Genomic DNA, 14,495 nt, shown 5'->3' on the forward strand with positions numbered 1-14,495 from the left:
CATTCTGGCTCTAGGAAGGTATTCAGTAGTATGATATTTTGGGGGATACGAGATGAATTGAACTATTTTTGTCTGAATCAAATCATTTGCAAGTGACAATCGGTGTCACAATTTGCTGTGCATTATGATTTATCAACACAATTATGAAATTAAACCACCTCTAAGGTTATTGTTTTGCTTTTCATCATAGAAGTTTAAAAAAAATTCTCAGGTTTCCCAAATTTGAAGACCAGTTTATTAAGAGATAACAGAAACCAGAAAGATTTTTAATTCAATCCCTTGCTGTGTCCATCAAGTTGTTGCCCTTCTCATGACTGATCCAATCATTTGGGGAGGCGGTAGTTGTTCGAATGACACTATTACTTGTAAATAGTCCTTATATAATGATAGGTTTATCTCAACACTCTATGCTAAGTTACCAGTTCTTAGTCAGATACAGCTTGCCTCAGAATACAACAGGGTAAAGCTCTTCTGTGAATTTGTTGTCACACGATCGGTATACAAAGAAATAACCGAGGAACCCAAACTAATATAATACAAACTTGAGCTTGCACAATCTGTAAGAATATCACATATACCCCACCTCACTGCTTCAAAAGCTCTTTTAAAGACTGTTGGTATCAGGCTGTTCTCGTTTAGTGTTTTTACTATCAAATATTTGGGTACACTCTCCAATTTCCACCTTATTGTATCTCTTGATACCTGTGTACGCAAAGTCTACCAACAAAAAAAACATTAATTCTGCCAACCTCTTTGGTAATCTTTCCCTTTATTCTTGGCTCGAGGGAGTATGGATACAGTCCTTAAACAAAGATGTTTTTTAAACTTGATTTTAGTTGCTATGTTTTTGACTTTAATTATTTTTAGCATTGTTGATCCTGACAGAAATTGAGAATATTGTTTTAGTGCCTAAATTTTCATTTGGTAGAGTAGTTGAGACAAGTGTACCAGTGTGAAAAGTGTGTATAATTGCACTACTATCTGACTGAAACCCCTCCCCACTCTCAAAACTGTTGGATTGGTTAATAGGATTGGTAAAGGTGGGTGAGGGTAGGGTGATAGAGAGCAAGGCCACTGTCATGGTCACAAGCAAGCTATTACTTGGTGGGGAACAAAATTACATTTATTCTTTACCGCATGTTCTATTCACAATGCATTACTGAGTGAAGCCTTACTTCATGAATGACTATAAATGGGGTGGGTTGGTGGGATAAGAAGCAAAGTTCCTTCATTCAAATGAAATGTAGAAAACCTTTTAGCGTAAATGTAAGGGGTCACAATCCCCATAGGACATGAACATTCTGCTTCCCCCTCCTCCCTCAACTCAGAAAATGCAAATGCACAAAATTTTACTTTCTCCCCCAAGTTACTTGAAAATACCACACAGCGGTGACGAATGAAAGCAAAAGCCATATCTGGGTGGAGATTGGGTGAGTGGGATAAAATGCATTTAGTTGAGATTGGATAAGTCAGAGGTTGGGACAGAACAAATATGGAAGTAATGAATGCATTGAGGAGAGCTTCATAAGTAGTTGGGGTCAAGTGGAAACACTCAGGGTGTTTTTTTTAAAGAAAACATCAAAATTTAATAGCACAATTACATTTTCATTTTTGTCCATTATTTATACATTCATTTGTTAAATATTAATTATTTCTTCATAACAACATGCCAACCTAGTAAGATTGGGTTTCATAGGATGGGAGATTTGGTATGAAAGGAAGGAAGGAAATTGATCAATGCTCCTATTGTGGACTCCAAACGGTGAAAGTATGTAAAAATGAAGCTGAATATTTCAAGGGGATGGAGAGGGAAAATATAGGAGCGACATGCAAGTAAATCTTATACTTTTAATAACTGTATTTGACTTTTTGGCCGAAACTCTACCATCTTGCCCACCATAGAATCGGAGCGGGCGAGGGGCCGACAATGGAAATCTCCGTTGACCTCAGGTGGGAATTTTCAGTCTCGCTCGAGCGAGGCTGTAAAGTCCCGCCCTAACGTACTTTTCTGTAAGTTATGGGAAGGAAGGTTGAAGATAAGTACAGGTTAAATAACAATAGTGCTGCGTTCCACCATACTTTCCGTTTACTATATTCAGACCGTTTTTTTAATTGGCAGTTTTTTCTGAAATTAATGTCGAGCTTTTGCTTGTTTTCTAGGTTGTGTGTTTACTTGGCCAGTACTTTGGACACAGCAGCTTTTGAATGTATGGCTTCTGTATTCCAACATATCTACAGCTGAAAGTCCAGATTTTTCAATTAATGCTCTGCCCCATTAAAATATCAAGCCACCAGTTTCATACTTAATTTTTTTTGTTAAATTTGACTGCTCATCAGATAAAGCAGGCATGATGTTTGAAGCTCAACCAAATAAAGACAGACATTCATATGCTGTCAGGAGATCAGGTTTTCCTCAGCAAGTATTGGTTATTGGAATCAATATGGTTTCCTTCATCCAAAACCTTTTGCAGAACTCCTCGAATGGAGAGAACACAAATAACGTCACCCAACAAAAGTAAACAAACAATAGAGAGGAAATGCGTAGAAGGTACCCTGGATTTGTCAAAATGACACAGTAACCGAAACCAAAGAATGAAAAGAATGATGTCTAATTCGGGGCGGCACGGTAGCACAGTGGTTAGCACTGCTGCTTCACAGCTCCAGGGACCTGGGTTCGATTCCCGGCTTGGGTCACTGTCTGTGTGGAGTTTGCACATTCTCCTCGTGTCTGCGTGGGTTTCCTCCGGGTGCTCCGGTTTCCTCCCACAGTCCAAAGATGTGTGGGTTAGATTGATTGGCCATGTTAAAATTGACTCTTAGTGTCCTGGGATGCGTAGATTAGAGGGATTAGCGAGTAGAATATGTAGGGATATGGGGGTAGGGCCTGGGTGGGATTGTGGTCGGTGCAGACTCGATGGGCCGAATGGCCTCTTTCTGTACTGTAGGGTTTCTATGATTTCGATGATGATTTCTATGATGATCTATCCTGCCTTTCGACTTTCACAGATTCCCTGAGAATTTATGGAAGCATGCTCAAAGACTGCTTAAGGTTAGATAGGATCCCCTTGCTGCAGGAGAACTATGCCAAGTAATCTAATAACTGCGAACTACAATTATTGCAGCAGCCAAAGTACTTAGACATACAAGCACAGATGCCTGATAAGCAAACATTGAGAAACAATGACAACAATAGCTATGCGTGACAGAGGGTGAAGGTTTTACATTTCTATTTTAAGTTGTGGTTAGCTAGTTACTCACGCATACTCCCACTTTCATTGTATCATGCAAGCAGAGGTTTGTTTGTAGCCTGAAGCAAGACCAAATTAAGTTTTATACAGTGAGAAATCAATTTATACATCTCACTAAATGATTACTGAAAACATCTAGGGCTACTTAGTTTGGAATGTACGTGTTCCGTGTAAGAACAGGATGATCTTTCCCACGTACTCTTGCTTAAAATTCCCAGTTTCAGCAAGTTTTCCTGCTAGCTATTTGTCGACTGATTTCTGTGCTACGTGAAGCCAATAACAATAACTAAGGCAATAACTATAACTATTCTTAGGGCTAAAGGTGAAAAATTAGATTACTTTCTTACAAATGATCACTAAACAGCAACTTAACAGAAAAATGTGCACAGACATTGGGCGAGGACATAATCAGGGCTAACTGATTCAAGATCAAACAATCTTCTGGCATTCGTAGAATAGAATACCTACAGTGCAGAAGGAGGCCATTTGGCCCATCAAGCCTATACTGACAATAATCCCACCCAGACCCTATCTGCGTAACTCTACATATTTACCCTGCTAATCCCCATAATACTAAGGAGCAATTTAGCATGACCAATCAACCTAATCCGTGCATTTTTGGACGGTGGGGGGAAACCGAAGCACCCGGAGGAAACCCACGCAGACACAAGGAGAATGTGCAAGCTCCATCCAGACAGTGACCCAAGCCGGGAATCGAACCCGGGTCCCTGGCGCAGTGGTTAGCACTGCCGCCCTCATTGATTATCTAAATATATGATGAATGACTGTAGTGCCAATAAAGGGTTGGCGCAAGAGGGTCTTTGCATTTAAGAAGCTATATTCCAGCGTGAATCAACACTGGGAGGAGACAAAACACAACACAAACATTAATTTGAAGTTTACATTTGATCTCATCTGGATTTGAAAAAAAGGTTTGAGATAGTAAACGGAAAATAACTCGACGTGTCAGTCACTTCTCAAAATTTACTTTCAGCAAGTATGGTATTAAAGAAGGGAACTCATAATATGCACTTAAACTTGTTCAAAATTCTACCCTGATCCCTACAGACCTTAATCCACAAACAAAACTACTGTCCAGGCTCTTCCATGCAACCTTGTCAATATCTATATCGCCAATAAAGAATTGATATGCTGATGCAGAATTGGAGGCATTTCTCCATCAGTCACAGACATTAATTAGGATAAATTATATTCATTTCTCCAAACCTTTGCTTACAGTGAGCTTATCAGAAGCTAGGCATGAAGCTCAATGGTTAAGTACTAGTAATAATCAATTTCTGTAGAGTTAGCATCCCATTTATATTTGAACTAATATGAGTGGTCTAACATCGCAGAAAAGTTTCTGTTGCTGATGATAGTTCCCTTCTCTCCAAATGAAACATTATAAAAAGTTTTGCAAGGACCTCTGTTTACAACTTAAATACTCAAAGACCACAGGATGGTTGTGGCCAGAAATGCTGGGCGGGATTTTCTGGCTGTGCTCACCCCAAGACTGGGAAATCCGCCCAAGGTCCATGGGCCTTAGCACGGTCCATGTCCTGCCCACCACAGGAAAATTCCGCCTGATAAGTTCAGCAATCCCATCCAGAGTCATAGATTTATGGAAGTAAAAATGTATTTGGCAGCAGTCTTAGAGTTGAAGAAAGAGAGATAGATTCACATTTATATAGTGCCTTTCATGACCACGAGATATCTCAAAGCATTGCAAGGTCAATGAAGACCTTGTATGTTTGAACCATAGTGTTTGTAGGACCCTCAACAATAAAAGTGCATACAGCATGCTCCCATAGATAACCCACAGGAAATGAACAGTGGATAAGGGTTGGGTTGGGGCCTGTGTGAGTGCACGCGCCCTGGTGGGTTCATCCAAACATAAAGATTCAAATCACATTTTCAGATGGTTCCCAATGCAGTGTAATTGCCCAGGGGAAGTCAACACTTCTGGGTAGTTGCCATTCAAATGCTTATTTGGGAACGTCCGAGAGGGATTCCCCAACACATTTTTTGGGTACACGTTGAATCCAATGTTGGGGAAGTTGGAAGTGACAGCGCAACGTTATTCTGAGTTGCTTCTTAATTCCTGTTGTGGCTCAGTCCTTCCCACACAATGTCCTGGGACTCAGCCTCTCCTTGATACATAATGGCCTACAATGCATTTTATACTTGTACAAGTTGATTTTACATATCCTGTTTCTAACCATGTGCTTGACCATTGAAGCATAGCATCCACATACAACTCCTTTGAGGAAGATACTCTTGCTGGGGTGGGTAAACATTCCTTCTGATCGGCATGACAGGCATGACTTCTCCTTGTTGTTCCTGGTGTCAGATCTCAAAGCATAGAACATTGGGACTATGAGTGGAAAAGGCATTCTCTCTATAACAGGTTTCCTCTTTAAGCAGTTCCGATACATGAAAAAAGTTTGGAAGCCATAGAATTCTGAAAAAACATTGCATATTTGGATCTCCCCGCCATGTGCTTTAAATTTTGTGACGTAAAATCTCTTTCCAGCAGAATCCAGTCTTAATTAAATATTCACAAATGGCAAACTGGCTCCTTGCGTCTCCTCTGACAAGGTACAACAACACATTGGTGATTTTAGTTCTTAATAAATGGGTATTTAGCCCCTGTTTATGTTATTACGTTGATCTCAGTGGTAACTTCACCACTGGTGGTTTTAACAGGGCAGGTAACTTTTGAATTTTCACATTTGACTCTTCATGGCAGGCACCAGAAGTTGCTGTCATTTGCAAATCCTGGTGGTTTTACCATCATTACAGCTGCAAGGTCTAATGCCTTTGTCTCCTGTAATGGTTATGTTACTGGACGTGTAAACACAGTAAGGAGTCTAACAACACCAGGTTAAAGTCCAACAGGTTTATTTGGTAGCAAACGCCACTAGCTTTCAGCCCAAAGAGAGTTTGAATCCCAATATGCCACTCTGAGAAACTGAGTTGGATTTTTAAGAAATATGGAATTAAGTAATTGTTATCAGTAGAAAAATAACCATGGATTGATTGAACTGACACAAAAATCCAACCTGTTCACTCATGCCTGCCGAGTCTTTAGCCAGCCCGGTCAATCTGTGGCACCACTGGCATTTAATAGGGACAGATTTTAGGTCCCTTAAATTGAACAAACCATGTGCCTTCTTTAAAAAAGTAATAATGATCAGAAACAATAGCTTGACTTGGTAGATGGGGTGTTTTGTTTATAGATTCTCACTTATTTTAATATTAAAATATAATTTCACATAACTCATTCTGAAAATAAAAACATCCATTAATTTAAATAGGCTAGCAATTTGTCTCATTCTTGATCACTAATCTCTATACTGAAATTGTGTTTGGGATGCCAGTTTCGGTTACTAAAACTCTCACACCTGAAGTAAGTTCAATATTGGCAGTACAGAAATATTAATGGTATAAATGATATTAATTGGTCCCAAATTTCAAGAGTTGGGATTAAAAGATCCGATAATGTAAAATGAGGCAGGATTAATGGCCTCAGTGAAGGCACCCGTTAGATATTAGTGATCATAATATTGAACAATATATTACAATTTAAAACTGTGAACAATTAAACATCTTCAAGTTAAACTGTAATAATACTGCTACTTATGTTTTGGTGAGATGAAGTTTTACATGCAAGTAGTAGTGTAATTCCAGAGTCAGAAGTGCATTAAAGTTAAGTTATGCAAGAACCTTCCAAGTCAGTCAGCCTCACATCCTTTGGGTTTTGACCATAGCTGGAAGATAATTCCACCCTGGTGAATAGCCAGATTTTGACATGAGCAAAGGAAGTTTGTTGACACTCTTGAATACTTTATAAAGTTAATGTTATGAGGAAGTGGGCACTTCCATCAGCTCTCATATTAAGAGGTAACAACTGAGTAAGCACCATATACAGAATGAAGGAGGCAGCTAGGCGTGGCATCATGTTCTAACGTGGGTCTTGCTAATGGATTTCACTCAAAAACTATCAGCCGACAGCAGATATTTGGAGCCTTTGGGATAGATTATCTGGTGGAGTGGATCACTAGCCCATTGTCAAAACTTCTGATTTCAATGGAATAATAACCATCTGGATTCCATAACAATGAGGGGGGCGGGGGGTATGATCTGCTCCATTGGTTATTGGCCAGGTTCTGAAGATGAGGATTCCTTCCCTTTGTGTCTTCACGTCAGTATAAGTTACTCAAACCAAAACGTTAAGATCATAATATCATAAGATATGGGAGCATAATTAGGCCATTTGGCCAATTGAGTCTGCTCCGCCATTCAATCATAGCTGATAAGTTTCTGAGCCCCATTCTCCCGCCTTATCCCCGTAACCTTTGATCCCCATACCAATCAAGAACCTATTCATCTCTGTTTTAAAGACACTCAATGACCTGGCCTCCCCAGCCTTCTGTGGCAATGAATTCCATAGATTCACCATCCTTTGGCTGAAGAAATTCCTCCCCATCTCGGTTCTAAAGGGACATCCCTTTACTCTGAGGCTGTGCAACGATAGACTCAGCAGTGAATCTTCAGCCTGCCAGGGGGTTAACTTATCCACTCATAACTAACAACCTACAGTGAATGTGGAAATCCCATAAAATACAGCATACATGGATATCATACTTGTGCTAACTCTGGCTGGATTTATTCTGCTCTTCCATTTAATATTTTTCCTTTTGAAATACATATCCAATTTAATTTTAGACAATGTTATAAGTACCTATTTCAAGAATGACATGCTAATGCATTCCATGTTATAATAACCCTTTATGTAAAAAAACGTTCACAATTTTAAAATAAGCTCTTAAGTCTCCCTCAACATTCTCAAATGTAATTAGCTCTACTTGTCTCTAATTGAGTTTAGTATTACATTGCAATAGTACAGAGCAATCCTGGGGATTCCACAAAAAACACTGAGCCTGGTGTAAACATTCTGCCCGGAGAGCAAGACTCTATGCCAACATTTCTTAGGTAAGTTGTGGTTTGCATTGTGTAATCCAAATATTTGTCTAAATGACCGTGCTTTTACCTGATGCAATAATTGGTGTTTAATTAGAGATCAGACAGTTCAAAGTTGAATCCTTTAGTTCAACTTAATACCAGATCTTTGGAAATCAGAAATTTAATACAGATTATTCTTGAGCACAGTTCTTTTAGCATTCTTAGTTTAAAATAAGCCTAGCTGCACATTAATGCCTGAATGCTTTCTGGAGCCATTAGCAAGAACTGAAAAAAATTAAGTGCATTATATGATCAAATTAAAAACTCATCAACTGCTCTTTTTCGATTATGGTAACTTAAGAAAATCTTAAATGTTACTGATTTACCAAAAATGCATTTACATAATCTTAGAATTGTTACAGCACGTGAGACGGCCATTTGGCCCATCGTGTCTGCACTGGCCCTCCGAATGAGCAACTTACCTTGTACCATTCTCGCGTAACCCTGTACATTCTTCCTTTTCAGATAAACTGTCCAATCCCTTTCTGAATGCTTCAATTGAACCTGCCTCCACTACACTATCAGACTGTGAATTTCAAACCTTAACAATGTGCTGTGCAAAAAAGTTCCTCCTCGAATCACTTTTGCTTCTTCTACTAACTTTAAATCTGTGCCCTCTCATTCTCGAGCCTTTCACGAGTGGAAACGATTTCTTCTACTTACTTTAGTCCATAACCATGATTTTGAATATTTCTGTCAAATCTCCTCTTGGCCTTCTTTTCTCCAAGGAAAGCAATCCCAACTTCCCCAGTCTAGCTTCATTATTGAAGCCCCTTATCCCTGGAACCATTGCGAACCTATTCTTCACCCTCTTCCAAAATAGTCTGGCACCCAGAACTGGACTCAATATTCTAGCAGAGGCTGAACTAGTGACTTAGAACAATTCAACATAACTCCTTGTTCTTGTACTCTGTGACTCTATTAATAAAACCCAGGATACAGTACGCTTTATTAACTGTTCACTCAACCTGTCCTGCACCTTCAATGATTTAGGTATACGCACATCAAGGTCCCTCTTCTACTGCATCCCCTTTAGAGTTGTATCCTTTATCTTATTCCTATTATTTTATATTTAAAATATATTTATGAACTACTAAACTTTATTTTTAGGAAAATCCTAAGCTTCTTTGGCTGACCATTTGTTTTCAACAATATTTTCAGCTCCCAGGCATTAAAGATAGTAATAGAGTCCCACAAGAGCTTCAATATTGTAAACAGCGTTATTCTACAAAACACAACTTAATGTACATTTTACTGTTCATTCAGTATTCCCTTCCTCCTTCCCTCTTTGATTCTCTTACTTCAATTTTACTGCCTCTCGTTATAACCAATTCTAATTTGTCCATATTGTTTTTCTTTAAAAAGTGACTTGCCAATAGTTTATTCAGCTGTTTATTCTACCATTGCGGGGGGGGGGGGGGGGGGGGGGGGAGGAGTGGCACAATCTGTTTGGAGCTGGTAACCACAATAAAAACTGACCTCTGGTTGAAAGCCAACTATACAAATTCAGCCAGAAATGGGGTAATTTCAAATCTTTCAAAAGTTTCACTTTTCTGTGAAATGTATTCCTGTCCAACACAAAATCCCCACACTTTTTTCCCCAGGGTGGAAGAGTAAATTGCTAGGGGTTTGGTTTAAGGTGTGGGGGGGCAAGGTTTAAAGGAGATGTACAAGGCAAGTTTTTTTTTTACACAGAGGGTGGTGGTTGCCTGGAACTCACTGCCGGGGAAGGTAGTGGAAGCGGATACGGTCGTGACTTTTAAGGGGCGTCTGGACAAATGCATGAATAGGATGGGAATGGAGGGATATGGTCCCCGGAAGGGTTGGGGGCTTCAGTTCAGATGGGCAGCATGGTCGGTGCAGGCTTAGCGGGCTGAAGGGCCTGTTCCTGTGCTGTGACTTTCTCTCTTCTTTGTTCTGTATCTTCTAGGTGCTGATTATACAGGTAAAAGACTGTGAATGGTGTGGGGAGGATGGTGAGAGCTGTGGGCTCTACTGGCTGGGGAATGGAAACTGGGAATGTGTGCGAAAAGGGAAAAAAAAGGATAGTATTAATTGAAACAGCCGATATATTTTCTGGGCTTTAATTACCTTTAACAGACATATCAGAATTAGGTTCTAGGCCACTTCCACCATGATAACATTTCATTAACAGTGTAATGAGCTCAGTTAGGGTATTATAGTTGGCCCCATTGTCCCTGCTTGGGAAGAGAGCAAAAAGAAATACCCAGGGTTGCCGATTCAGATTGCTATCCAGCAACCCGTTGGAAATGGGCCATGCACTGATATCAGACAGGGACAGGAGAGAACTCTGCTGTCAGAACTCTTACAGCTGAAAGATCTGTCAACACTCATCATCATAGCTTAAACAGGGCAAGACATACAAGGTGGCCTACAGCTGTACCCCAGCAATAAACAAATGCCTTCAGGGAAAGTAGTCAAGCAGCAACAAAAAGGGGAGAAGGATGAAAGACACTAAGAAAAAAATGAATTCTAAATACAGTCACATTATTATTCCAACATTTTATTTCTTAACATTTGTCAGATTTGGAATAAAAATGTTTGCTTACATTTAGAACGCCACATGATCTGAAAGGAATATATGTGTTAACCAGCAATTACCTGAAATAGTTGACATTACACTTACAGAAAGAATGCTAACTTTATGAGCAATCAAACACAAATTCTTCAACCAATCTTTAAAATACCTGTGTGTGGCCCAGGAAATAAACTCAATTGTATGTAAAAGAAAATGTAATCTTACCAAATATTTCATCTCTAAGAGTTCTGACAGAAACTCTAATGGGGGAATTTTGAGTGTATGATACATGTTGAAAGAGGCCCATGTTGTTATTCTGCCCTACACCAAACAAGTGGCAGCACAGCCATTATGTAAATAATAATGAGCATATTGGCACACTGCCGGTAGCAAAGTGAGAAGTACTCTTTACTAATTTTCAGGGAGAAATTATAGCTAAGTATGTTTTATTGCAATGGTAAATAATTACAGTTTGGCAAGCACACTGTATTGCACATCACACCATTGGGACTCAACAGGATATAGTTACAGCTGCTTAAATAAAAAAATTCTATATGGTTTTCTATAAATTCTCAACCTCACATATAGAGAGCAATTGGTGATCATAGGTATGGGGTGGCATGGTGGCACAGTGGTTAGCACTGCTGCATCACAGCGCCAGGGACCCAGGTTCGATTCCCGGTTTGGGTCACTGTGCAGAGTTGCATGTTCTCCCCGTGTCTACATGCGTTTCCTTCGGGTGCTCCGATTTCCTCCCACAGTCTGGTTAGGTGCATTGGCCATGCTAAATTCTTCCTCAGTGTACCCGAACAGGCGTTGGAGTGTGGCGACTAGGGGATCCTCACAGTAACTTCATTGCAGTGTGAATGTAAGCCTACTTGTGACACTAATAAAGAAACTTAAACAGATTTGATGGAGATACCAAAGGTACTTTTCACATAAAGGGACAAGAATAGAAAGCTATGCGGATAGGATGCAATAAACTAAAGTAGGAGGAGGTTTGTATGGAACACAAACATCAATATAGACCTGTTGAGCAGAATGATCTGTGTCAGTGCTATAAAATTCTACATAATAACCCAAATATAGAGGAACATGTAGCAGATGGATAAGCCATTTAAAAGAACTTCCCTCCATATAGAATTGCTGAGAGTAATGCCGAATACAATTCTCAGTTTAAGAGCATACTTTCCTTTATCTTACCCGTTGAACTAATGGCAGGACGATGGCGAGTGCTTTCTGTTGCTAAACAGTGTACTCTATTTCATTGCAGCTCCATATTGCTCAAAGGAAAGTTAAAGTTTATTTATTAGTCACAAGTGGGCTTACGTTAACACTGCAATGAAGTTACTGTGAGAATCCCCTAGTTGCCACACTCCAGCACCTGTTCGGGTACACCGAGGGAGAATTGAGCATGGTCAATTCACCTAACCTGCACATTTTTGGACTGTGGGAGGAAACCAGAGCACCCGGAGAAAACCAATGCACACACAGGGAGAACATGCAACTCCACATAGACAGTGACCAAGCCGGGCATCGTACCTGGGTCCCTGGCACTGTGAGGCAGCAGTGCTAATACTGTGACACCGTGCTGCCCCAGGATGTAATAACAGTGCAGACAAGCTTACATTGATAGTTTTCATTATAAAATTGGGATAAAAGGTTCTTTCTCAGAATGGCAACCGGTGACAAGTGGTGTCCCGCAGGGTTCAGTGTTGGGGCCACAGCTGTTCTCTTTATATATTAACGATCTAGATGACGGGACTGGGAGCATTCTGGCCAAGTTTGCCGATGATACAAAGATAGGTGGAGGGGCAGGTAGTATTGAGGAGGTGGGGAGGCTGCAGAAAGATTTAGACAGTTTAGGAGAGTGGTCCAAGAAGTGGCTGATGAAATTCAACGTGGGCAAGTGCGAGGTCGTACACTTTGGAAAAAAGAATAGAGGCATGGACTATTTTCTAAACGGTGACAAAATTCATAATGCTAAAGTGCAAAGGGACTTGGGAGTCCTAGTCCAGGATTCTCTAAAGGTAAACTTGCAGGTTGAGTCCGTAATTAAGAAAGCAAATGTAATGTTGTCATTTATCTCAAGAGGCTTGGAATACAAAAGCAGGGATGTACTTCTGAGGCTTTATAAAGCACTGGTTAGGCCCCATTTGGAGTACTGTGAGCAATTTTGGGCCCCACACCTCAGGAAGGACATACTGGCACTGGAGCGGGTCCAGCGGAGATTCACACGGATGATCCCAGGAATGGTAGGCCTGACATACGATGAACGTCTGAGGATCGTGGGATTATATTCATTGGAGTTTAGGAGGTTGAGGGGAGATCTGATAGAAACTTACAAGATAATGAACGGCTTAGATAGGATGGACGTAGGGAAGTTGTTTCCATTAACAGGGGAGACTAGGACGCGGGGGCACAGCCTTAGAATAAAAGGGAGTCACTTTAGAACAGAGATGAGGAGAAATTTCTTCAGCCAGAGAGTGGTGGGTCTGTGGAATTCATTGCCACAGAGGGCTGTGGAGGCCGAGACGTTGAGCGTCTTCAAGACAGAAATTGATAAATTCTTGATTTCTCGAGGAATTAAGGGCTATGGGGAGAGAGCGGGTAAATGGAGTTGAAATCAACCATGATTGAATGGTGGAGTGGACTCGATGGGCCGAATGGCCTTACTTCCGCTCCTATGTCTTATGGTCTTATGGTCTTATGGGTACAGGTATTTCTAATTGAAACAATTGCCGAAAGGCACATGATTTTTAATACCTTTCACGCTAATCTCCCAAAAAGAAACAAATTACAATTACAAAAGACTAACTTTAATCTTCAGATGAAGCAAGGGTGCAGGATAAAGTATAATTAGGATTTGAAATCAGACACTGTCATTATTCTTAACATGTTGATTATAAATTCCAGCGTCTGTACTTACAATGGAAAAAGTTGTCAGAACAATGTCAAAAGTTTGTAATATAGATAATAGAACATAGAACATAGAACATTACAGCGCAGAACAGGCCCTTCGGCCCACGATGTTGCACCGACCAGTTAAAAAAAAAAACTGTGACCCTCCAACCTAAACCAATTTCTTTTCGTCCATGAACCTATCTACGGATCTCTTAAACGCCCCCAAACTAGGCGCATTTACAACTGATGCTGGCAGGGCATTCCAATCCCTCACCACCCTCTGGGTAAAGAACCTACCCCTGACATCGGTTCTATAACTACCCCCCCTCAATTTAAAGCCATGCCCCCTCGTGCTGGATTTCTCCATCAGAGGAAAAAGGCTATCACTATCCACCCTATCTAAACCTCTAATCATCTTATATGTTTCAATAAGATCCCCTCTTAGCCGCCGCCTTTCCAGCGAAAACAATCCCAAATCCCTCAGCCTCTCCTCATAGGATCTCCCCTCCATACCAGGCAACATCCTGGTAAACCTCCTCTGCACCCTCTCCAAAGCCTCCACATCCTTCCTGTAATGTGGGGACCAGAACTGCACACAGTACTCCAAGTGCGGCCGCACCAGAGTTGTGTACAGTTGCAACATAACGCTACGACTCCTAAATTCAATCCCCCTACCAATAAACGCCAAGACACCATATGCCTTCTTAACAACCTTATCTACTTGATTCCCAACTTTCAGGGATCTATGCACACATACACCTAGATCCCTCTGCTCCTCC

At 40.6% G+C, this 14,495-nt stretch overlaps 1 protein-coding gene across 3 annotated transcripts in view; it reads right to left on the bottom strand.

Moving 5' to 3' along the window:
- Positions 1–14,495, bottom strand: part of vps9d1 (VPS9 domain containing 1) — a 96,741-nt gene that overhangs the window by 26,406 nt on the left and 55,840 nt on the right. Inside the window, exon 14 of one of the 3 annotated variants that reach the window (XM_078210649.1) lies at positions 11,564–11,698. The exons of the other annotated variants lie outside the window; for them this stretch is intronic. Coding sequence (XP_078066775.1) covers positions 11,665–11,698 — 34 coding nt within the window. The 3' untranslated portion in view covers positions 11,564–11,664. Of the gene's footprint in view, positions 1–11,563; positions 11,699–14,495 lie in introns of those variants that run through there. 3 annotated transcript variants of the gene reach the window in all.

This window comes from Mustelus asterias, chromosome 4 (genome assembly GCF_964213995.1).
Source record: "Mustelus asterias chromosome 4, sMusAst1.hap1.1, whole genome shotgun sequence".
Taxonomy (NCBI): domain Eukaryota; kingdom Metazoa; phylum Chordata; class Chondrichthyes; order Carcharhiniformes; family Triakidae; genus Mustelus; species Mustelus asterias.